This window comes from Cheilinus undulatus, linkage group 18 (genome assembly GCF_018320785.1).
Source record: "Cheilinus undulatus linkage group 18, ASM1832078v1, whole genome shotgun sequence".
Taxonomy (NCBI): Eukaryota; Metazoa; Chordata; class Actinopteri; order Labriformes; family Labridae; genus Cheilinus; species Cheilinus undulatus.
Window position 1 is genome coordinate 25,311,011 of NC_054882.1, and position 24,688 is coordinate 25,335,698.

Genomic DNA, 24,688 nt, shown 5'->3' on the forward strand with positions numbered 1-24,688 from the left:
GCGTCTTCTCGGATTGGTCGAGAAACCGGAAGTACTTCCTGCGGAGCGCTGACTGTCAACACAACATGGCAGGATTAGAGAAGAGACGCCGCTGCTCTTTTTAGGACACATTCAAGGAGAAACGTCTTTTCGACTCTGGCATGAACGTATATTGACTATTTAGTTAGATTTAGTTCGGGCTTGTTCTAAATGAAGAGAGATTGAATAATGCACAAGTTAACAAAGGCTACGCTGGCCTTAAATGGTCTCAGCCGCTGTTATGTTGCAGAAAAGCATTTATCTGCTATTAAAATAATCAGCCGAGGGTTAGTGAGCGCTGAACATGGAGGTGACTCGGGGAAGAGTGAGGTTTATGATGTTGTTATATCCGGAGGAGGAATGGTTGGATCTGCAATGGCATGTTCCCTCGGTGAGTGATGCTTTCACAACACTACCTAACATGTGGGTGTGTGACCTTATTATGCCCTCAAATCTAAGAGGAAAAGTGGTGTAATCAGGAGCTGCATCATACCAGATTGATTTTACACACACAGCTCCACCACATGATTAAGACTCCACTACTCTACATACATGTTTTTGCTCTTTATAATCACTTTGCTTTTTGACAGGCATGGATCCCAACTTAGAGGGAAAGAAGATCCTCCTGCTTGAGGCGGGTAACAAGAAAGTGATGGACAAGGTCCCTGGGACCTACAGTACCAGAGTCAGCTCCATCAGTCCAGGCTCTGCCACCCTCCTCAGTGGTAGAGTATACACTTCAGCGACCAGGACATGTTTTTAGTTCCATTGTATTTGTGTCGAAACTCGTTGTGCAACAAGTTGGACTGTTACAAAAGTTATTTTGGTTGTGATTAATGCTCCTCCTGAGAAAAGCCGACAGTGCTAGACTACTGAATGACTCCCACATGGTAAGCCAGGGATCAGACACTGTCCAGGCTCTAGGGCTTTAGAGGAATCATATGTGACCTTAATTGCTCCTTATCTGATATGTCAACTTGGATTATGGCTTTACTTTGTCACACTCATATACAGTTGATGAATAAGCTGCACGTGGGACATTTTAAGAGCCAAGTCTGTAGTTAAAAGTTTGTCTCTCAGTGTAAGGGATTAGGGAGAGGGAAAGTCTTGGATATCAGCCTGTTTAACTTAATCTGGGTGCAATAACCTTGTCTGTGTAACTTTGTCTTTGCTCTAAACCCAGTAGCATGGGTCCTGAAACCAATATAGCTTGCTGAATGTGACCATCAGTCCAATTGTCTGCTTTCTGTTATTTCAAAATTCAAGGCTGTATCATTCTTTCTTCTTATCCAACTGTTTTTCATTTTCAACCTTTAAATTGTTTGTTAGGTGTGGGAATAGATCTTATATTTAATAACCATTTTTGTAAAGCACCTTTTAAAACCAGAGTTACAAGGTGCCTTCTAGGCAGACAGCTAAAAACAATACACTGAGTAAAACTAAGCAAAGATCAATGTGAATATTAAGATGCTCAAATAACACAATAAGACAAAATCCTTTTAAAAAGGAAATAAAAGGGGCGCAGGTGACCGAGTGGTTAAGGCGCGCCCCATGTGCACGGACGGCGCGGGTTCAAATCCGGCCTGAGGCCCTTTGTGTCTCTCCCCCCTTCTCTGACTCTGTCCACTATCCTCCTCTGTCAAATAAAGGCACAAAAATGCCCAAAATAAACCTTGAAAAAAAGGAAATAAATGTAAATAAGAAAATAAATAAAGATAGCACAATGGTTTAGATAAGGCCCTGAGATGAATAAAGTTTACATCAATGATTTTAAAGAGGACACAGAGTTGGCTAGTCTGAAATCCTCCACCAAGGAATACCAAAGCTTTGGGACCAAAACAGTGAAAGCCTGGTCACCTTTAGTCAGCAGTCTGAATTCAAGAACAAATGGAAATTCCCTGCTGGAAGATTTTAAACTTAGAGTTTAAAGATCATAAATATGAGATGGTACCTGGCCATGTAAGGCTTTAAAAACTAATGATAACTTAAAAAAAACATAAAAGTAATTGGTAACCTGTGAAGTTCCACATTAATTGGCTTGATGGGCTCAAATCTTATAGACTGGGTCAAAGGCCCCTCTTTCCCCTATTTTTAATCTTAAAATAATATTTAGCTTAGATTGAGTCTATTAACAGTGTCAGCCAGTAACCAACTCCACAGTGGATCATGCAGTTCAGAGCACCAGGAATATAATATTAGTAACAAAAATGCCTGTGTAGGTGCCAGTTGGAGGCAGCTCAGCTAAAAATTAGCTGGCATCAGCCACAGCCAGTATCCGCCCTTTTAACAAGCATTGACCCATGGCAAATAATGTGGGCATATACAGACATCAGTTACCAGTGTGTATCTATTGTGTTATAGCATGCAGGAATCTAACATACCTAACTGCAGATACAGAGAAGAGATTTAATATTGGGTTGAAAATGTGACCTGCTGGTAACAGCGGTAATAGGTTGGTTCTGCACAAACATTAGGCATTGGAGCGTTGCAAGATGGATTTGCCTGATGACAGTCTTGGCAAATACAGCTGCTTTGCAAGTTCATTTTTTCAGGCTTTTCTAACAAAAATGTGTGCCCCTGGCCTGTCCACAATCCCCTCAAGTACCAGAAAACTCAATCCCCTTTATAGCATAAGTACTCCAGTTATCAGAATCAGTCAAAAGGGGAAATCAGGCAGTTGGTCTAGGCCCGGTCCAACTGTAACTATGAGTTTTATCAAAAAGTCAACTTATAAAAGTGTAGCAGTGTAAGCTGTAGTCTCCAGATGTGCAAGCTTGATTGAGACTTATCCACATAATCTAATGTTTGCAGCAAAAGGTGGATCTACTAGAAACTGACTTGAAGGGGGGTAATATTTATGCAGTAACTTGTTTTACCTCACATATTTTTGTTTAACTGGGATTACGTTTAGAAAACTGTTTTGATGTTTACATTAAAGAGTTGGGGTTTTTTTTTTGCCTTTTTGTAAAAAAAAAAAATTCATATTATATTGATCATAATTGTTAAACAATTTTAAGAAAATGGGTAGGCATCCACAGGAATGAGTACTTTTAATAGCACTGTATGTGACAAGGGAAAGTCTCTGAGGTGTTTGGGACCAAGCAAAATAACTTCAGTTTTGTCTGAGTTAAGAGGAAAAATGTGATTAGAAGATTCTCTAAAAGTACGTGTCCTACTTTAAAGAGATGCACTTCATGTTTTTTCGGAGCCTCAGTAGAATGGATAGTGACACACCTACTTAACCTTATATATGTGTGCTGGTTGGTTTCAGACATGCTTTTACTGGGTGCTTTCTTTTAGAGTTTTGACTTTCTGAGCATGTTTTTATACATTTTTTCTGAATTAAAATAGTACCATAACAGTTTGGAAATGTGTTTTTGCACACTCAGGTATTGGAGCATGGGAAACCATCACACAGATGAGGTGCAAGCCCTATAAAAAGATGCAGGTATGTTGATTTTCAGAACTCTACAACCTCCAGTTTCAGTAACTACCTTTTAACTGCTATAAACTGGAGCCATGCTGCAGCACTGTGCATCTCCCAGAGTTCCTGTGCTATACATCTTTGAGTCTTACTTCATATGTCTTCCAGACTTTCTAATTTTCAGGCATGCTGTATGTATTTCTGTCATCCATCAATCATGGCAGCATACAATTTGTGGAGAGTGAAATCTGTGACTCTCAGCCTCTACTCAGTCATTCAGCTTAATGAACAAGCAACACAATACAGTATCATATAATCATACGTAGGGTATGTAATTGTTCACATTAAAATGGCAAACGGTGGTTTCACGTAGCATGCATTTTGTTCATTCCTCAGTGGCGTTTATGTACTTTCAGTAGCTCTGCAGGATCTGTAGCTAGAGGAATGCCAAAGCACACAAGGTACATTTACAATGTTATAATATTACAATGTCATTTAGCAGACGCTTTTATCCAAAGCGACGTACATTTGAGATGCAGTTTATGACATTTAAAAGAAGGCTGTCTACACTGTTTCAAAGCATTATGTTACATCCCCCTCCCCAAGAAAGTTTTATGACAAAGGTCGCTAGTGGGGAAACTAACAAATACTGTATGAACAAAGAAAATGGGCCTTGGGTTTCTAAAAGGTGGCAGGGGATTATGTCTCCACACTGCCAACCACTAAGTCTATCAAAATGATAGAGTAACTAAAAAACTGACCCAAAATAAGGATAGGTGGGAGTCATTTCATGTAAGGGGTAAGTGAAATAAAAATATTTTTTATTTTCTCTCTCACACACAAACAAAAGGCACTGAAACAAAATTTCCTCTTTTTTCTTTAAATCATACACAAACAGAGAGCCTTTAATCTGACTATTCATAACAACTATATATACTACTCTCTGAACATGGAGCAAGTATTACCTAAAGCCATGTTTTTAACATCTTGTTATTACAAAAATTCATGTGAACAAAGGTTAAAAGATGAAAGATCAGGAGAGTGGTTGTTTGCTGCATAGTGAACTGGCTTTACGGCTGTGGGCGAAGGCTCAGGCCTTCTTGTAAGATGTGGTTGGCGTGTACCAAACCCCTGACCGCAGGGTTTCTCTCCAGGCCTAAGATGTCATCATGCACTGCCTTCCAGTGATTATGGTAGTGTACCTCTCCCATTATACCTTCACTCTGCCACCACTCTTTTGGCTTGTTTGTCCATTGAATTGCAGTCATATCCATCTCACTCATGGCACTGGGAAGTATGTACTGCAGGTCTGCTCTAAAGAACATTCTTTCCATTGCTGTAAAATGTTCTTCCACCTTAAACATCCCAGCAAGCGTTGAGGGTTTAGATTTGAAACAGAAGGTGAACACAGTTTGCCATGAACGCGTCATTTTCCCACTTTTTTTTCCTCCTTAAAGCTAAAGATGTGTATTGTTTAAACCCTGCACAGAAAGTATGCAGCAGCCCAAACGCTGCATCATTTCACCCCGCATTAAACAAACCCAAAACAATTTTGGGCTGGTCTCAGTAAATCTTTCTTCCCAACCACTTATCACAAGCTGCAAACCCACTGCCATTAGTGGTTTTCTGTAGAGTATATCCCCCTAGTTTATGGCAAGTTGGAAAAAAGGAGTACATCAGCATATTACTGCACAATGATGGGTTGTGTCACCATAGTTACAAGCCAAGAGAGGATTAACCTTGTAGAAACACTTTCCTTACTCCTCATGTTGCCTTCAACTTAATCTCATTCTACCACTTTTGGTCACAGGTAAATATTGATTCAGTCTGTGTGTACACAAACATGCCAGTTGTTATTTTCCCTTCCAAGAAAATGTTTTAAAAATCCGCATCACAAAAAGTTCAAGAGGGTTAAGGCTGTCGTCCAGCTAGAGGAGTGTTGGTGACCCTCGTGGCGTTTGGTTTGATGTATGCATGCTGTGCCAACCTCCGAGAGCAACTACAAACTTTGATGTGTTCAGCTAAACGAAGAGGCACTTCTCTGCTCTGCTATATATAGGGAAAGGGGATGCATTTAAGGAGAGACTTTGTAACCGCAGGCATAATTGGTCTCTCATTTAGGTTTGGGATGCCTGCTCGGATGCCCTGATCACTTTCGATAAGGACAACCTGGAGGAGGAGATGGCGTACATCGTGGAGAACGACATCGTTGTGGCTGCCCTCACCAAGCAGCTGGACAGCCTGTCCGGTAAGTAAAGCATTTAATACATATCTCCACACTGTAGCAACACAAGATGTTTTCACTCTTGCTACCCTGAAATTTTCTGGAAAACATGCAGGTAATCTGCAGTGCCTATAATAAGTATTCACCCCAGTGGATGTTTTCCCCTTTTATTGATTTAATCAGTCTTGATCAATATAATTTAACTTTTTTTGACAGAGAGATTACAAAAAACATCTTCAATGTAAAAGTGAAAACAGATTTCTACAAAGTAATTTCAATAAAATAAAAAGATATGTAATGTAAAATAAGTCGCTGCATAAATATTCACTCCTTCAAGTCAGTATTTAGTAGATGCACCTTTGGCTGCAATCACAGCACCAAGTCAGTCTGGAAAGGTCTCAATCAGGCTTGCCACTTTCATTTTACCCCCTACCTTTTGAAGGCCATCTGGGGCCAGCTGCCAAGAAGCATCTCCACAGCATGATGCTGTCACCACCATGCTTCACAGTGGGGATGGTGTGATGCTATGTTTCTACTTCCCAGTCCTCTCTGATGCACATCATTCAGTGATATATTGTTGCAATATTTATTTCCTAGAATGGGGAAGCCATGACCTGTCTTACTCTGCCTCTAATTGGCTTGGCTCATTACTGCCTCTTTAGAACTAAACAGCATAGTTCCAGATGTGAAATTCCCATACATTTTCCCATTCATAGCAGATTTGGATTGTGGATACCTTTGCCTTTTATACTATTTTTGAACGCCATTTCTGCACCATATCATTTTTTATAGGCACAAGTACTCAGGTAGCATGTTAGCTTGGTTCATGCATGAAAAATGTTGTAATGAGAGTTTTACAAAATGTCTTTTGGATTTGAATGACAAATTTTACTCCCAGAACCAGAAACCAGAAAAAGTGGGAGGGCACTGTTGAACTCTGTTTTTTGGTGGGGTAATAATATTGTATATTAGAGTCATACTTTGCAGATCTCTGGGATATGTAGCCACCCAAACTGAGCTGGAAGCGCTGTTTTCTATCAGCTTGCTGTCCTGATCATAATTTTGAGGTGATCCTTTTTACCCAAATTTAAGCAGCTGAAGCTGGTACTCTATGTGCAAATATAAACAGCCTGTTTGAAGGTGTACCAAATATGCAGGAGCATGCTATAGCACAGGCTGTTTATTCTTTGCTGGACGTGGATGTAAAAACATGAGGGTCTTGAGTTAAGGGTATGTCTACTTTTGCAAGTACCACTACACCACTGAGCATATCAGCTTGAAACTTTGCAGATGGATTCACCTGATGACAGACATGGAATTTGGCCTCCAACTGCTTTGCAAGGCAAGGTGAAAGACTCTGTTGTTTGCATTGACAGTTTTTTGGCAAGGGGTTTCTGAGACCTTTTCAGTCCTTTTCCTAATGGATGCTGACACTGGCTCTAAAAACCACCACATTTATTCCATCCTGTCCCCAGATTTCTTTGTGTTTATTTGCTCCTTCTTCCTGGTGTTTTCAAAGACAACTAAAACTCTTGGAGGCGTTCATGTTTTTCTCTGCAATTTCAATCAAAACCTCACATTGTGGGAGCTTGCAGAGCCCCGGCACCCTCTGTTGACACGTGAAGTGGTCCAGTGACCTATTTAAAGCTGCCATGTGCTCCCGAGCTTCACCACCTCTTAAGACACGAAAGCGCTGACAGCGTGTAGTGCCGCCGTGCTGTTGACATTAGACCAGCTTTTGTGAGGTTCGCAAATAAAACTTCTCTCCGCTGTGTGCCTGACAGTTAAAGTGGCATATTTATAAACAGTTTTCAACATTTTGCGCCAAACAACGGATGTGTGGTTGCAGCACGTTTTTGCCTCATGTGCCAACCATTTCTCCTCCTCTCTCTCTCTCTCTCTTTTTAGCTGTGCTGCCGTTATGCTCAGTGCAGTACAGGAAAAGTGCTGCAGGCCAGCTGTTTCCAATGTTACCCTGCTCTCCAATCAATGAAAACCCATTTTTGATGTCGTTTTCAGAGACCAGTAGCACTTGTGTGGATGGGTCCTGCTCCAAGCCAGCCTGAGCAAGCGTAGCTCCAGATCCTTTCATGTTTGGGATGACCAGCTGCTGATATTTTAGGATGAGGGGGCTGTTTAAGTGCAAATCCAAGCAGCTGGCAGCATGTGTAAAGTGTGGCGTGGTGTTTCTTGTAGATAAACACTATTAGTCAGTGCAAAGTGACAGGCCAAGACCATTAAGAAGACTGTCAAATGTGAACTTCAGCAGCTTGCATGTTCCAGGGAGGAAAACCATTGGTGTTTTACGAGGTGCTTTATAGATCTTCCACTGCTTGGCTTGCAGACCTCGCGTTTTGACCGAAAAAGTTGCAGAGCACTGATTTCGTGTGATGATACAAACAAAAGACCACGACCAATCCCTTTGTTCTGAGACTCACACCATTTTATTTTAGGACCAGTGCCTTTTTTACGGTAAAAGCGCCCTTGAAGTGACCTGTTTTATGTCTCTGTTGTCCTTCAGATAATGTGCAAGTTAAGTACAGGTCCAAGGTGGTGAAGTACACATGGCCCATGCCTCACCAGGCATTGGAGTCGGTCCCATGGGTGCAGGTCACGCTGGCCAATGGAGAGACCATCCAGACCAAGCTGCTGGTCAGTTTGATTCCATTATTCATACTTTTGTTCTCATCTCTCTGCCTTCTTTTTTACTGGTTGTGTTTTATTCATCTGTTCGTCAGATCGGAGCAGATGGTCCAAACTCGATGGTGAGACGTGAGTTGGGAATACCAACAGTCAAATGGAATTATGACCAATCTGCAGTTGTTGCTGTGCTGCACTTGTCAGAGGTGAGCATCATCTTAATCATATGCATACAGCTTGTGAACTGCAATACTGGCACTATAGTACAATTAAAAGGATATTTTGGTATTTTTTGAGGTTGGGTTTAATAAGGTACTTGGCGATAGTTTTAATTTTGGGAGTTTAAGGTAAAAATGGGCCAGATAAACAGTGTTGGCTCAAATGTACACTACATTCAAATTTTTGGCACTATTTTGCGATGCAATCTTTGGCTACTGGCTACATGCTCTTCTGCCTCCGTGTATCTGAACCGCTTTTTTGGGTCTGCAGCTTCATCACGGGAAACAACACGTGACTAACCTAAAACTAATTATTTCAGCTCAGTTTTCCACTTCCACAGCTGATACATTTTTTTTCACAAGGTAAACATATATCGACTGTAGCTTTTCTATTTATCAAATTATCAGCCATTAGAAGATTATAGCAACAGCTCTAAACTTACTTGGATGACAAATTTCCATTCAGCTTTTCTGGTCAGTCAGTTTCTCCCGTTTATCTTCAGAAAGTTAAAGAAGGTCCTTAAAAACACCAGCGTTCATTGAGGCAGGGAACTCTGCATGGGGAGTGATGCAGGCTGCAGGCATCTGTGAGCTGCTATCTTCAATCAGAAATGTCCGCAAGAAGTGTTGTAACTAAGTCCCACTCTTGGCACCAGTAGCTCTCATTGGCATGGGCTCATATTTCCCTCACCTACACCAGAACGTGATTCGGGATCTCTCCTGCAAACCACTCTCAACTAAAGTTTCTCTCTCCTCTTTCTTTCCACTAGGTAGAGGATCCTCTGTGCACACCAGGTCATTAAAGTATCCCCCCACTGTAAACGGCCCGTCATCATTACTCAAGTCCAAACGCTCATTTTAGTGTTGTTTTAGCTGAATTACTTGTTGTTTTCTCTGACGAAGCCAGCACACCAAAATAGTTGTTCAGATACATAGCAGGTAGCCAAAGCTTGCATTGCAAAATAGTGCCAAACACAGAGGCTTTCTGGGTGAAAAATAAAATGCCTAAAAACGTTTCATGTAGTGTAAAATTGAGACAACATTGCTTGTTGGCCCATTTCTTACCTTAAACTTTCTAAATTACGCCGAAAAACTATACCCATCTGCCACACTGAATAGCCTAAATACTCCAAGCGTGTTATATTTAGAAAAGGGCAACGCTGTCTAAAATCTCTGGAGGCTACCTTATACAAGCCAGCTTCAAAAATACTAAAATATCACTGACAGGATATAAAACAAGTGGTGCAATGATGTAATAAGACATCACCGTAATATGAACTAGGGCAGGGCAAATCACAGTGAAATGTTTTTTGCTCTTTGTTATACCATTCACAAACAATATGTGGTACAGTTCACCATAAGATACTATATATGATACAGTTCATGAAACAATACCGTATACACTACAATTCACTATGCAACATATTGGGCACTGTCCAATTTTATATGTAATGCAATATGCAGTATATGATTTTGTTTCAATTTTCCATTTCCACAAATCTCGTTTTAAAAAAGTAAATTAATGGTAAATTAGTAATATTCCTTAAAATGTTTGCTAACACAGAGGCGTAACTATTTGGCTTGTCAATGAGACGTGTCAATTAAGCCTCCATTTCTCTGCATTTTACAAAAAAACACTAGATATTATACCCATTAAGAGGAAAACTGAAATTTACCAGACAGAGAATTAAATATTAAAAAGATCTAGGTTGGGGCAATATCTTGACACTTTCATGCCTTTAGGACAGTGTTAGTGTGCACCCATGTTAGGGCCAGTTGCTCCAAACCCTTAATCCCCTGCTGGCTGGCACTCACACTGCTCCAAGCTTGCTTGTGCATTTGTACAATTTGCAAGGAAATGTGTTTAGAGAGCTTTTTTAAATCAAACTTTCATCTTGGACACTAGAGATGCAATAATTACACGGGTCAGGATGACAATATATGGCCATACAAGAATTTGTCCCCACCCCTATATCAACCATTTCCTTCATATTGTATTTATACTTGAAGTGAATGTACTCTGTTTTAAATATGATAGTTATTTTATGGTCATAACTGTCATCATACGCCCACCAACAAGTATACTCTGTAATATCTTGTTTTGGTGTGCAGTATATATAATTAGCACCTATGCAATACAATACAAAGCCACAATATTTCAGTGTTTGATTTATGTGTTGGCAGCCCACAGAGAACAATGTTGCGTGGCAGAGGTTCCTCCCAACTGGGCCCATTGCAATGTTACCGGTAATATATTTACATTTCTGATGTTTTTCTTGCTAAATATTCATGTGTCACTGCAATATGTGATACCAGTGTCCTCACCCTGTTCCCTGTAGCTGTCGGACACGGAGAGCTCTCTGGTGTGGTCGACCAGCCATCGGCTTGCAGAGGAGCTGCTGGAGCTGGACGAGGAGAGCTTTGCCGACGCCATCAACTCTGCTTTCGTGAGTCTTCCTCCATCAGTCAAGCCTCTGATGATGTGTTTAAAGTGGGATCCCACATCAGTCAGAGAAATGCTGATGCATTTCTGTATGACGTGCAGCAGGGGTTCTTCATAGACCCCTCAGACACATGTTCAGCTGTTTTCACCGACTCACACAAACAATAATGTCATTGCTGTGCCCAAACTTTAAACAATACTAATACTTTACTGTCCATTTCTTTGTGTTTGGAGAAACTCCTTTTCCCAAGCTGGCTATTTTTAAAGGGCCTGTTGATGGACGGGGTCACCACGGTTGAGTCACGTTCGGTTACAGGCCTGGTTTGCTAATTAAACCTGTGGTCTCCCTGTGTCGACCATTACTGCATGGAATGTTTTTCAAACAGAGCTAATTCAACTGCATAGCCTGGCCGGCATCTTCTTTTAATTAGCCCAGCTCCCACAGTTCTGCCAAACCAGTTAGTTAGGGAGGGGAGAGAAAGCACTTTCTCTGGCCTGGAGTTCAGCTTTGCTCCCGTGTCAGCTCATTTCTTTGTCCACTCAAAGGGGTGATGTCTGTTTTTTCTCTCTTTCTCTGGCCCTTTTCCCCTCGCTGTGATGTGTCTGTGTCTTCTCGCCTGTCTGTGTGCGCCTACAGTGGAGTAATGAGAACCAGTCGGAGATGATTGAGACGGCTGGCTCGATGTTCCGCGGCGCCCTGTCGGCCATCATGCCTTCTGCAGGTTCACCCAGACAGCTTCCCCCGAGTGTGGCGGGGATCGGCCCTAAGACAAGGGTCATGTTTCCTCTGGGCATGGGTCATGCAGCCGAGTACGTCAGGCACAGGGTAGCTCTCATTGGGTAAGATAGTCAGTCATATAATCTTAAGTTCACTGGTGATATTACTGATTCAATAAAAAAATACTTAGGGTACTCCTGGCTTAAGTCAAGGTCAGACAACGGTACCTAAATTGCTTATAAAAGTATTTACCCTCTGTGATGTTTAACCCTTTCAATGATTTTATAAATCAATCATGCTTTTTGTCAAATGTCAAAAAGCTCAATTATATTGACTGTTATTGATTTATAAAATTAATAAAGGGTAGAACATCCAAAGGGGTGAAGACTTTTTACAGGCACTGTATGTGTGAACAGCTTTATGAAGTAAATCTACCAGTAATGCAGTCCTTCTTATATTTTATTTTTTATGGATCTTAACTAATTACAATTCATGGTTACAGCCCTATTTTTTATTATTTTTTTATTGGTTTACAGCACTGATTATAAGACTATAAAGTCTTAGGTGACTCTTCAGTTCCAACCAAGATAAGTGAGCAAAAACATGAAAATTGCTTTCTCCAAAATAGAAAGCTAACTTGAGGAATGACAAACAAAATGTGTCCATGTGATTGAAGGTTGCAGTAACTGAATGTTGTACGAGTCGTTTCAAAACAAAAATGAAAAGAAAAACAAAAAAAGAAAGGAAACAAGCCAACTCTCCTATACAAGATGCAGAAACATGAATCAGAGACAAATCATAGCGTACCACCCTAAACTGAATCCAACATTTAATTTATTCGGCATCCTTATAAAAGTGGTGAAAACTCTGTAATGATCTAAAGAGGAAAATCCTGAAAAGTCCTCTTTTAAGTAAAAATTTGAGCTGTTCTACTCCATGTAAGGGAACTTCCCACAGCGATCCTGCGCTGAGCATAAATAGCACACTGTGAGTCAACAGAGGGGATATGTTTGTCTTTGCAGGGATGCAGCCCATCGCGTCCATCCCCTGGCGGGTCAGGGAGCCAACCTGGGCTTTGGGGATGTGGCTTGCCTCACGCAGCTCCTGAGCCAGGCAGCTTTTAACGGGAAGGACCTGGGTCAGTGAGAACTCTAAACAGACACAAACGCTGCGACCGAGGCGTAGTGGTTTCCTCTAAGCTCTTTTCCATTGCCCCAGCTCAGACGCACGCTGTTGATCTGAATTATAAAAAGCGGCAGCTTTCCGGTAACATTTGTTTGATGTTGTTTTTGCTGTTCATTCTGCCAGGAACTATATGTAAGTTCTTTTAGTTAAAAATGAATTTCTGTTATGGGATAATGTGTTTATTTTTTTCCTCCGTTAAATGTCATGAAGTCAGAATAGCATCAGTGTGTTGACTTAATGCAGAAAACACATTATAAGCAAAAATTTTGTCCCTTGTTTTTACTCCTTGTCTGTGCAGGAGCCATGCAGCACCTGCTAGAGTATGAAACTGAACGCCAGCGACACAATCTGCCCATGATGGCTGCCATCGACCTAATGAAAAGACTTTACTCCACCAATGCTGCTCCTGTCGTCCTCCTACGCACCTTCGGTCTGCAGGCCACCAACATGCTCCCAGCTCTAAAAGTAAGAATCCTCCTGTGCATCCCAGTGAACCTGCCCATCACTCAGATAGCATCAACCACCTGTCAAAGCTAAGCCCCGCCTCCAGCCCAACCCCACCCTCCCTCTCTTTTCTGATTACATGGAGCTTTACTTTAGCGGTGTCTATAATTTCCAAGGTTCTGAACCTACTACTATGGCATCTAAGTTTAGCCCCAAATTTAGTGTTACCAAAAGTGTGTGGGTGGGGTGCAGGGCTGGCCCTGGGGCAGCGGACAGCGGTGTTGGCTTGTGTTTTCACACCCCTTTTATTACGACCACTCATGTGAAATGGCTTTATACCCTACTAAGTGATTCAGACCAACACAACTGTAACGCGTTGTAAAAGGCGTTTCACTGTGGTGGCACAAAGTAAAACGTGGCATTTTGTTCATATTAAATGCTGTGAGTTTGCTGGTTTACTGTTTTTTTTTTTTTTTTTATAATAAGCATGAGTCAAAGGTGACCGAGTTTCTCTGTTGATGTCTCTTTTTACCTCTGCAGGAGCAGATCATGGCGTTTGCAAGCAAGTGATGCGTCACTCATGCTGTGGTGGCTGGGGAATCTCCAGAGGCTGTAAACTTTAAAAACTGTAAAAAGATGTGAATGTAAAAAGATATTAAAGTTTTATTTTAACTCTTATGTGGTTTTCTTTTTATTTATGCTTTGGTTCAGCTTAAACAAGGGCACCTATTGGCATTGTTTAAAGCATACAGTGAGACTTAAAAACCATTGTCTTTGTTGACTTTAGGGAAATAATGCAGAACTGAAATAGATAACATCATGCATGAGAATTTTGCAGCTTTTTTAAAGAGATTTTAAGATCAACGCAAAGATAATACCTTTTATGCATGTTTTCCAGCATAATAGTGAACCTTAAAGCAGTGGTTCCCGACCTTTTTTTCCTTTAAGCCCCCTACTTGTATCTAATAAAAGCTGAGCCCCCTATGACCCATGATGCATTTTTTGATCAATCAAAAACATATTTTTTTAACTACTAAATATCAAAGGAAAAAGGCTGTCTTTATCACAGGACCGCTGTTAAGTCTTTTATCATGATTTTGATAACCTCAGAGCAGGCAAAGACTCTACAGTGGCCTGCAAGTGCAATACAAAATTGTAAAGTCTGACACAATTTTACTAAGCTTGAAACAAAATAACATTAACCACAACATTTTTTATTTCATTAAAAAAAATAAATAGGCAAAACACTTTTGGACAGTCAGATACAAAATTACAAAGTTGGATTCAAAATTACAAAGCCTGAAACACTATCACAAAAACTTCGGTCATTTGGAATTCTCCCTTTCGTTAAGAGTTCATACATCCATTTCCTATACCACTTAACCCATTAGGGTCGTGTGGCGCTGAAGCCTATTCCAGCTGTCACTGGATGAGAGATGGGTTAAATCTTGGACTGGTTGCCAGTCAATCAAAGGCCTGACATATAGAGACAGACAACCAGGCACGCTCACATTCACACCTACGGCCAATTAAGAGTCACCAATTAACCTAACGAGCATGTCTGGTGGTGGGAGGTAGCCGTAGTACCTGGAGAGAACCACTGCATGCACGGGGGAGGTCATGCAAACTCCAGGAACCTTCTTGTTGTGAAGCAACAGCGCCAACCCCTGCGCTGCTGTGATGAAATTTTAAATTTATCTGTTAAAAATAAAAGATGGGACTTTTTATACATTTGTGTTGTAAAAAATATTATTTTTTCTCATTTGTGACAAGTGTTTTACTAATGTTTATTTGTTTTAATGAAATGTAAAACGATTTTGATTAATAAAAAAATTGTTTGAGACTTTGTAAAAGTGTTTCGGACTTTATTACTTTGTATTGCACTTCCAGGCCACTGAACATTGCCCGTAGATCATTTCCCCCACTAAGATGTCCCGGGCCTTTGGCTGTGAACCAATGCCTTAAAGAACCTGAGATGCTTTCAAATTGTTCTGGGAAAATAAAATTCATTTTCATGCCTCTTTGGGGTCTTAAGAAGGGAAAAAGGCCATCAGTGAATCGATTATAGTTATCTATTTTAATGCTTAGAATTGCTGCGTGGTAGGTGTCCAGTCTGTTTTTTAGCATTTCCTACAGAAAATAGTCACAGTGAGTGGAACACTTAGACATGTGCTTTATGGTAAAAAAAACACAGCCTACACATGCAGTAGACGTGATCAGCAGCTTTAAAGTGTGTGATTAAAATCCTAAAGTCTGAATTGATTAAAAAAGTACAGATACAAAGAATATTTTTCATGTTTTATTAAAACATACATGTATAGTCTGAACATATTTCACTGGATTTCATAAAAACAACAATTTACATATTGTCAGTCATCAGATTCTTCATCTTGATGTTCATAGAGGCATTTCTGGGCGTGTGTGCAGCGTAAAGCTCTTGCAATGTAAAAAGCAGTTCTTGTCCAAAACATTTAGCTAATAAAAGTTTACATTAAGTATATACAGCAGTAGTTATTGAACATGTTGGCTACTTAGAACACAGCAGAGGCAATGCTTACATTAGAAAAAGCTGATATAATGAAGATAATTCAAATATTCTACATTAGAAAAACTTTCAGTTATATAAATATTTGTACATTTCACAAGAAAGATGGCACACAATTCAATATTACTAATGTTTTTGAGCAACCAGCAGAGAACCAAAGAGTTGTGGATTTTTACATAATTTCTGTTTTTCATTTTTGCAGCGTTTAATGTGAGTTATGCTGTTGGATGCACCATCTAGCCTTGATGAGAGGTTTCCCTTCTGCTCGTCTAAAATACAGCTCAGACCTGAGGCCCCTGCAATTAAGCCGTGCTTGATAAGGTCTTTTGCACTGTAGACACAACAAGAAATAATGAAGTGTAAAATACAGGCATTACCCTCATACATGTACAACACAGTCTGTGAGAGGCTTCTCTGTCCACAGTTCTCACTTTCCACTTCTTTATAAATATATACAACTCTTTAGTCGACATCAAAGCAACTGATCACGTCGTAGCTACAATATCTGCGATTAAAGTGTGATGTGCGAAGTTCGAAGAGAAGATATGAGTGTCATCTCCCCTATTCCCAAAAAGGTGAGAGGAGTTAAAATAATTTACTGTGAGTATAAAAGGAGATTTGTTTCTAAGAGAAAACTATAGTTGCACTTCAAGCAACCATGTCTGTACATAAACTCACTGTACTGTACAGTGCACACCAGGACCACAGTAAGCACCAAAGTACCATGACTGGTTGTATTCCTCTATGCATTAACGTGAGAGATCTCACACCTGATCAGACACCCCGAAGGAATAAAAAATGTAAACCTTAAAACAAAAACATAAACTCAGCCCAACAGTTATGAGCTCAACATACAGTAGAAATAGCTGGCCTTATAAAAATATAGTGATTTCTTTTTCAACAGTTCTTGGATGCTAAGGTTGAGGATAAGAGAAGGTTGAGGGGGGTCAGGTGTGTCTGTGAGGGGGACGGGCTGTTTCGAGGGTGGACAAAGGACGGGGCACCCCACAGTGACAGACTGTCCCTCTCAGTGTCGGCTGCAGAGACAGCAAGCCGTCTTTAGTGGATGTTGAGGTTTCTGAAGTAGTCAAAGGTTGCTCCCAGGGCCCAGCTTGTCTCCACATTGTTTACTTTTTTGGCCAGCTGTTGAACAGAGTGACAGAAAGATCTTCATTAAGAAACATTTTACACCCACAGCAGTCTGAGAATGATGAAGCCTTGTGAGAACGGAGGATTCATGTGGCTCTGATTCACTCACCTGCAGCACAGTGCTGTCCTTAAAGCCAAAGCCCTCCTTTAGCAGACAGGTGATATATGTCATATCCATGCAGAGGAAGGGGCTGATAGCACGGTATTTGGTCATTTTGTTGCACACTGCAAACACAAGAAGCCACAACATTCAGAGGTTAACTCAGGTTTCACTGATATCAGTCTTCTTACATTAAAATAAAACCATTTTCATATAATTAAAAGAGTCTGTGTTGTTTTGCTGAATAAACACGGAGGTGTGAGGAGATTAGCTGCAGGTCAGCTCAAGGCTATAGGGTGTGGGTGGGCAGCCTAGCTCACAGTTTGTGTGTATCAGTATGTGTCAGCCTTCAGGTGGTGTGTGGCTGTCAGGTGCCCTCCTGCCGGGGGCCGGACAGACATCTTCTGCTCGGCTGCCAAAGCGGCCTGAGCCAGGACTGTTCCTCGAGACCATGTGACTGTGTTCTCACAACACAAATAGCCTTACATAAGACGCCAGGCCTGGTCCTTCTTTCTATATATCTGGTTCTACATAGATGTGATTTGTATGATGTGGAGAAGATAAAACAGTAGTGCAAGGACCCTATTTTTTTTCTTTATAAGATATTTTTGGGGCTTTTTATGCCTTTATTTAGAGAGGAGGGCAGTGGGTAGGGTTGAAAATGCAGATGAGACATGCAGGGAAAGAAACCACTGGCTGGACTTGAACCGGGGCTGACCGTGTACATGGGGTGTAACCCCTAATTACTCGTTCTTTGTTTTTAACTTTGGGGAAAATATTTGCAAATTTGACTGCTTCAGTACGCAAGAAAACTCATGAATCTATATTTGCTGCTACCTTTTCAAGCATTCCAGGGCTGGCTGCCAAGAAGCATCCCCACAGCATGATGTTTCCACCACCATACTTCACAGTGGGGATGGTGTGTTTGTGGTGATGTGCAGTGTTTGGTGTCTGCTCAACATATGGTCTTTTAGGATGGCCGAAACCACATAAAAGGGTGTGAATGGATAGGTGTGACCTGCAGTGTAAAAGTGCTTTGAGTAGTCAGATGACTAGAAAAGCGCTATAGAGGTTCCAAGTCCATTTACTATGAAATTTGGAATGCTGTAACTGCTTGTAAATATTTCAGTAACGTTTCAGTGGTTAGAAGATGAAGACATGTATGTAACCTGTATGATTCTCACATAAGATTTTCCACCCCTAGAGAGGATAATATGCAACTCTTACCTTCTTTGGCTCTCTTCTTAAAATCCCTGACTTCAATTGCACCACCTCGGCTGTTATCTGTGCAGAGAAAACATACAATGTGCAATTTGAATAGCTCATTTTGGGCAAAAGATGATAATTAGCCTGCAAGATAATAGCACTGGATGGTGACTGTTCGGTCTGCGCCCACTCACCAATGAGGCCAGAATCCACAGCCCGGTCATAGTAGTAGGAGAAGGCATAGAAGACACTGCTTCCTTTGACTTCAAATGGCTGGTGCACTTTTCCTTTGATTACCTTCATGACCTCATAGTAACACAGCTTATAGCCCGCATAGCCTGAGCAGACAGAAAGAGAGAGAGAGAGAATGTATATGTGGTTTAGTCGGCAAATTACTCAACATGCATTTGAAATGACGGAGTAAACAATGAGTTAAAGGTGCAGGGAGCCACTGAGGGTTGGAATGCAATGAGACGAGTCTGGAGCCTCAGTTTGAGGTCAGCTGTGGGTTGACGCTGGGGGCTTACCATATAATATACAAGGGAAGCCCCAAAAGGACAAGCTTCACGCAGCCCCATGAGTATGGTCGGCTCAGTTGTGCCGGCGAAACCATGTGCTGACAAGAGCGGCAGTTAGCACGGCCCTGTTGGGCTGTCTATTTTTACCACATAATTGTGAGCGATCCAGATCAAGCCACTCGTTACACACACACAAAAAAAAAACAACTCAGGGACAAGCCCAGCATCTTTTGGCTACTTGACTGTGGTATGGGAGTGACTGCCTTATTTGTGAAGTTAACTGACAGTTTTCTTTTCGTTTAAATACAAGGTTGACTGCAGTATAATTGTTCAAGGGGGTGGACAGAGAGTAAGAGAGGATGACAAAACATGCGTTTGGCGCCAAGGTTACAGAGACCTCAGCATATGAATGTTCTCAGACTGTTTCGTACTGTACTCTATTGTGTTCCACACTTTGGGAAAGGAATGCACGGATTGCTGCATCCAAGGCAGCGGGAAGGCGATCAAAACCTCAGGCTGCTTTTATCTTACCGTCTGGAATCCCGCTAACTTTGTAGGTTTCTCCTCCAAAAGTCACTTCTTCTCTGAACTTCTTCGGGAGGCAGGAACTTGTGAAGACTTTCCAATCCAAGCCTGGGGAAAAAAAGACAGGAACAGGCAGTTGTCACCAAAAGGAAAAAAAATGACACGAATCTAAGGTGATGGAAATAGCTGAGATACTTACCATCAGCTCCCAGTGCTCCGAGAGTCGCCAGGCGAGCTGCAAACAGCCCGTTCCCAAGGTAGCTGTGTGACGACAATCATTAAAAACCTGTAAATTTGGGGAAATTAATCCTTAGAGCATTTTATTTGTGTGTTACCCACCTGTGTGTGTAGAGCTGATATGTGTGGTCGAAGAGGTTGAAGTTGGCGATGTAACTCGGAGGAGCAGAAATGATTGTTTTCTGGGGGATAAAAACAATCTTTAATAGATCTGTACTGGTAACAGCATTTAAAAATATATATATTTATGTCAATAACTATTAATTAACCTTTGACTTTGGAAGGAATGTGATCTGTGTAGATCCTCCACCCAAATCTAGGATGCCCACTGTCCTCTTCGTATTGGAGTACAAGTGACCTGCAGGGAAAATAAACACAGTTTGACACATGAAGGAAACTCCTTAATCATTAAGGAGATCTGTTTTTAACTTTTAAAACCACCAGGGGTAAAAAGTAACTAACTACATTTACTCAGATTAATGTAACTGAATATTTGTTTTTGGGTACTTGTACTTTTGTGAGTATATTTTGAAATCAAGAAGTCTGCTTCTACTTCAGTATGTTTTAACCAGACTGACTGTATTTTTACTTGAGTTAGGCTCAAGTAAAAGTTAATCGCAAGCTATTTATGGCATTTAAAAATTCCAGTATTTTGCATTTACAACTGGTTTTTGTAAATTGGGATTGTTCTGCTGTCTTTAACTAAGGGTAAGAGACTTCCAGTTTGGATATAGGCCTGCTTTTATAGGTAGATTGAAGATTTTTAACATGAACTTAACCACATAAAAAGGAACTTGTTATAGATAGAAAAAAAATAAGTGAACAGTAAAAACGTTTATACAGTTCAGATGACTTACAACTTGTCCACTGAGCCATTTGTATGTTTTTTCAAACTGGAATGAGACTTTCAGGAGCAGTTGTGGATGCTGACGTAGCTTAACGGACATTTTTTGAAAGTGACAATAAAGCCTGCGATTAATCGTAATTCAAAAAATGAGCGCACTAATTGTGGATTGTAGTTTATCGTGATTAAAGCGATAAATCTTGATAGCCCTAAAAGTCTTGTACTTTTTCCATCTCTGGTGACTATACAATAGCACCTAACAAGAGAATGATTCCACATCGCATCCAAAAACAGCAAAAAAACTGGTGTTGATATCTCAGGGTTAAATATTTCAGAGTTGATCTTAACTCCCAAAGTGTGATTTTAACTTTAAATGGTCTCCAGTGTTGGAGTTTTTTTGACAGTGATGATCTATCACTCTGTAATGACTCAGTTGATCTAAGCTTTGCCCACTAGGATTTCAAATCTGGGGAGATGTGTGGGTGGAGTTTCCCATCATGCCCTTAGGTAGAGTGTTTAGTTCTTTTAATTGTTTCCTGCCGTACAGTGGTTCTTTTGCTCGTGTTTCTGGTGAATTGTTGTTTCTGGTGTGAGACACATCTGCACTATGACTGAAGTTTTGCCGAGTTAGAGTTCCCGTGACTTCCTAAATTACACACTGTGCATCAGTATGCTTTGCCTTGCTTTGTGGTTGACTCTGCTTTGTTTTTGCCAGAGGAGACTAACCTAGCCAGGTACTGCAGCTGCCATATTGTAAAATATTCTACATTTTCAAAGGTGAATTTGTGGACCAATATAGACACTTATTAAGTATTAAATTTAACTCTATAAAGGCGTGACTTTACCTGAGCAGCCTGGTTGGAAATCTAGTCTCTTGTTGTTCTTGCCACTAGGGAAAGGTTGATGTTTTTAAAAGAAAACTGAAGATGTGTATTTTTTGTGGCTTTTTGCATGGGGTAACTTTTGCTGTTCTGTTTAATATTTGCAGTTTTTATCTATGGTCTTTATTTTATTTTACTTTCACTTACTTGATGTATTTTACTGACTTTTTAATATTTCAGTCTCTCTACTGTATTGATTTTCTTTCTTTTTTACCTAATTCTTAACTGTCCTCTTGTCTTCTGTTTATTGGTTTTTGCTGTCGGTCTGTTCTTTGTGAAGCCTGCATGTTTTTATTATGAAAGGTGCTGCAACTCCTCAGTAACTACTCGGTACTTAAAGTAAACCTTAAATTAGATAGTTTTTACTTTTCCTAGAGACGATTTATGAAGCTAGTTTAACTTCTACTTTGAAAGATATCAGAAAGACGCATTCATACAGATCACATCCTCCCCCTCTAAGAGGGAAAATCCCCATTTGGTTTGACGCTAAGGGCTGTTGTTTAAAATAAACATGATGTTGCCATAATTGTGTGAAAACCTGAGGAAATATTGCTTGTTTTGCAACCTGTTTGGGGCCAGTGATTCAAGCTCATAACCTCAGACAGGAGACAAGGGTCTAATACTGACGGGTTTTCTGTGTACACTGGAGCCCCCTGACCACTAACACCAACATAGCAAAACACAAGTCATGTCTTACCTGTAAGGAAGTTCACTGTGACCCAGGCGAGGACTCCTAAAACAGCACAAGGGAGATATGTCTGATTAAAAATGATGCTATTTTATCACCGATGACTCTCTCAACCACAAAACCCAAACTTAGCACTGAGGGATTCATTATTAAATTAGCAAAGTTGGTCTAAGACCAGCCCAGGTGATTACAATTGCCTTAGATGTGAAGTTATTGTGCTCATAAAGTGAGGATAATGACTGGCACATATACTGGATGATGAAACATAACACAGTGAGGCTGTCTTAATGAGTGATGTGGAGGATCAGGCTAAATTATGGGGCGTGGGACGGCAGCTCACACTGGCATATTTATTTGTCTTAATGAGGGAGGAACAGACATGTTGTAAAAGAATTATGGGAGCAGTTCTGATGATGCATCCTCTGTAATAGAGACACCAGGGAGTTCAGTACTGGGTCAAAAAATCTGGATTTTGTGTTAGAAAATTGTTTGCAAGCTTTAAAAAGTGAACCTACCTTCCCTTGCTCCATTCATTATGGAAACACTGTTGTTTGGAACAAAGAAAGGAGACTCATCAAAGACGTCTTTCACCTGTGGAGTAAATAAATCACATTTTTATTTAAATTTTCTACTAAGCAATAGAGACATGTACAGAGTAAATACTCCTAAGTTGTTAGGACATGGTGTATTCAGGCTTCAGAAGACAAAGTGTGCCTCCTCAGCTTTAGATTGACAGATAACTCAACCACAAGCATGGCTGGAACAGAAGCCTGGATTTAATACTTTAAATGACAAATATGGTTACTCCACACAACCCCACAACAGCTGTTTTTTTGCAACATGATAGCCACCAAATGGGCAGAGCTGCAGCCTTTTCCCTTTTTTTCCAGTGACACTTGTAAGCACTTAGTGGTTTCTCATCCCGCTCCGTGGCGGGACGGGCGCTGCTTGTGCCAAACTGTCTGAGGGCAGAGAGAGAACGAGAGAGAGAGAGAAAACGTGCCTCACCTCCTTCAGAAGAGCGTTGGCCTTGTCTTCGGGCAGAAGACGCAGACCTGCTGTGGCCTTGAGGACCACCGGGGTCCGCTTCCACTCTTCTTCTGGCACAGTCTTCTTGGCGATCTTCAGCAGCTGTCGGATGGTGTTACCCCCCTGCAGAAAATATGGGAAAGTATCATCAGATTTTGATGCAGCGTATAGACCTTTATTAAGGTCTGTATGGTCATGCTGTGAAAATAAAGACAATATAGTGCCTTGGAGCTTTTACTTTCTAGTTTTATTTCGTATCATCAGATTGAAGTCTTTGAAAACAGAAGAGATTGGCATTATTATGAAACATTTTTCTAACTGCACATCACATTTTGCACCTTAATGCATTCATTAATAGGAAATTTTGCAAGTGCACATACCTCCTCAGGGTTGTCCCTGTACGCAGACAGTCCAGGCTTCACAGCATGATACATTTCATTATCCAGAACCGGCAGTTCCACTAAAAAAGGAGGAAGAGGCACATGTAATTGCATATCTTCTCTTTTACAAGTGGTAATATTTAGACTGCAGCTCTTCACCTACATCCTGACCCAGTTTAAGAGGTCTGCTTCCTACACACATGAGTCAGATGGGCAAATTAAAGTCCACCTCAGCTACTTTTAGAAGCAGTATTACTCTGTCTGAGCATGTTTGTCCTTACACCACACAGTCAATGACCTAACAGCAGGCAGAGTGAAAGCCAGCAGCATGTGCGATGAAATACTACTTACCCGGATCTTTCTGGATGAACTTGTAGATGTGGATCCTGCTGCCGGTGCTCCCAGCGTCGAACATGATCCCGTAGAAAACCCGGCTCATGTTGACGGGGGAGGAGGCTTCAGGCACCGCCGGCTCGTGAGCTTCAGGCGGGTTGTAGAGCTCAGGTGCAGGGTGCACCACCTCTGGAACCGGGTTGAAAGCCTCAGGGATGGGGTGGACAACTTCAGGTGTCGCCGGGTGGAACACCTCGGGGATCTCCGGGAAGGTTGGCACGCGAGGTTGCGTGACTTCAGGCGCCGGGTTGGAGACTTCAGGGAGGAGGTTTTCCGTGTTGGCGGAGTGCTCCCGGTAGCGGTAGAAGTGTGGGATGTAGCGGTGGTGCCGGTAGTAAGTCGCCTCCGTTAGGAGGCTCCCAGCTAGGAGGCACGCAGCGAAAGTGAGGAGCAGGCTCGGGGCGGCCATTGTTTTCGAGAAGAATTGATCCCAGAAGTTTCAGAAAGTCGAGCTGAGGAGGAAGAAGGACCCTCTGTGGATGCTGGAGTGAAAGATTGACAGGGCCAGAGCGGCGGAGATGAAGAGAGGCAGAATGGATGCACGCTCAGGACTGTCTGGTCATCTGTTTACAGTATATAAAGACATAAGGGCTTGGCATGAGGCCACACCGGGAGCAGCCATCCACCAATCCCGTGACAGTCCATCCCAGCTCCATCAGGAGTCCCCCCCACCTCCACCTCCTCCTGGGAGCTGAGCTGGAGGCTGACTACCTGCCTTCCAACTGCATTTCCTTTTTTTCTCCCTTTTTTTTTAAGGGAAAGGATTATTTTTGGTTATGTTTTTCCCCTCCTCATCTCAACTGGTAATTCTGGAGTCAAAAAATTCCCTTAAGAAAGGAGAAAGGGGTTTTTAAGAAGTCAAATGAGTGGTTGACACTT

The 24,688-nt window shown here is 41.3% G+C and overlaps 2 protein-coding genes across 2 annotated transcripts; one reads left to right on the forward strand and one right to left on the reverse strand.

The window, feature by feature from the left end:
* Positions 1 to 49: 49 nt before the first annotated feature.
* On the forward strand, positions 50 to 13,992 carry coq6 (coenzyme Q6 monooxygenase). The gene is made up of 12 exons (XM_041812601.1): positions 50 to 409; positions 609 to 743; positions 3,408 to 3,466; positions 5,564 to 5,690; positions 8,188 to 8,318; positions 8,405 to 8,512; positions 10,709 to 10,771; positions 10,864 to 10,971; positions 11,605 to 11,807; positions 12,708 to 12,823; positions 13,169 to 13,335; positions 13,855 to 13,992. The coding sequence occupies exons 1-12, from the start codon at positions 208 to 210 to the stop codon at positions 13,882 to 13,884; spliced, it is 1,449 nt and encodes a 482-aa protein (XP_041668535.1). The 5' UTR covers positions 50 to 207; the 3' UTR covers positions 13,885 to 13,992.
* Positions 13,993 to 15,640: 1,648 nt separating this feature from the next.
* On the reverse strand, positions 15,641 to 24,470 carry entpd5a (ectonucleoside triphosphate diphosphohydrolase 5a). The gene is made up of 13 exons (XM_041812802.1): positions 23,768 to 24,470; positions 23,417 to 23,496; positions 23,016 to 23,159; positions 22,523 to 22,598; positions 22,017 to 22,052; positions 19,864 to 19,952; positions 19,697 to 19,776; positions 19,557 to 19,618; positions 19,364 to 19,465; positions 18,509 to 18,652; positions 18,336 to 18,392; positions 17,118 to 17,233; positions 15,641 to 17,002 (listed from the first exon to the last, which is right to left on the reverse strand). The coding sequence occupies exons 1-13, from the start codon at positions 24,216 to 24,218 to the stop codon at positions 16,919 to 16,921; spliced, it is 1,521 nt and encodes a 506-aa protein (XP_041668736.1). The 5' UTR covers positions 24,219 to 24,470; the 3' UTR covers positions 15,641 to 16,918.
* Between the last annotated feature and the right edge of the window lie 218 nt (positions 24,471 to 24,688).

Bases quoted from the DNA above. Each gene is read 5' to 3' on its own strand.
- coq6 (XM_041812601.1), top strand. From the start codon at position 208: ATGCACAAGTTAACAAAGGCTACGCTGGCCTTAAATGGTCTCAGCCGC. The intron at 8,513-10,708 runs GTGAGCATCATC...ATGTGTTGGCAG, and splicing joins CTGTGCTGCACTTGTCAGAG to CCCACAGAGAACAATGTTGC. The intron at 10,972-11,604 runs GTGAGTCTTCCT...GTGCGCCTACAG, and splicing joins ACGCCATCAACTCTGCTTTC to TGGAGTAATGAGAACCAGTC.
- entpd5a (XM_041812802.1), bottom strand. From the start codon at position 24,218: ATGGCCGCCCCGAGCCTGCTCCTCACTTTCGCTGCGTGCCTCCTAGCT. The intron at 19,466-19,556 runs GTAAGTATCTCA...TTTTTTCCCCAG, and splicing joins CGGAGCACTGGGAGCTGATG to GCTTGGATTGGAAAGTCTTC. The intron at 18,393-18,508 runs GTGAGTGGGCGC...TTCTCTGCACAG, and splicing joins TGTGGATTCTGGCCTCATTG to ATAACAGCCGAGGTGGTGCA.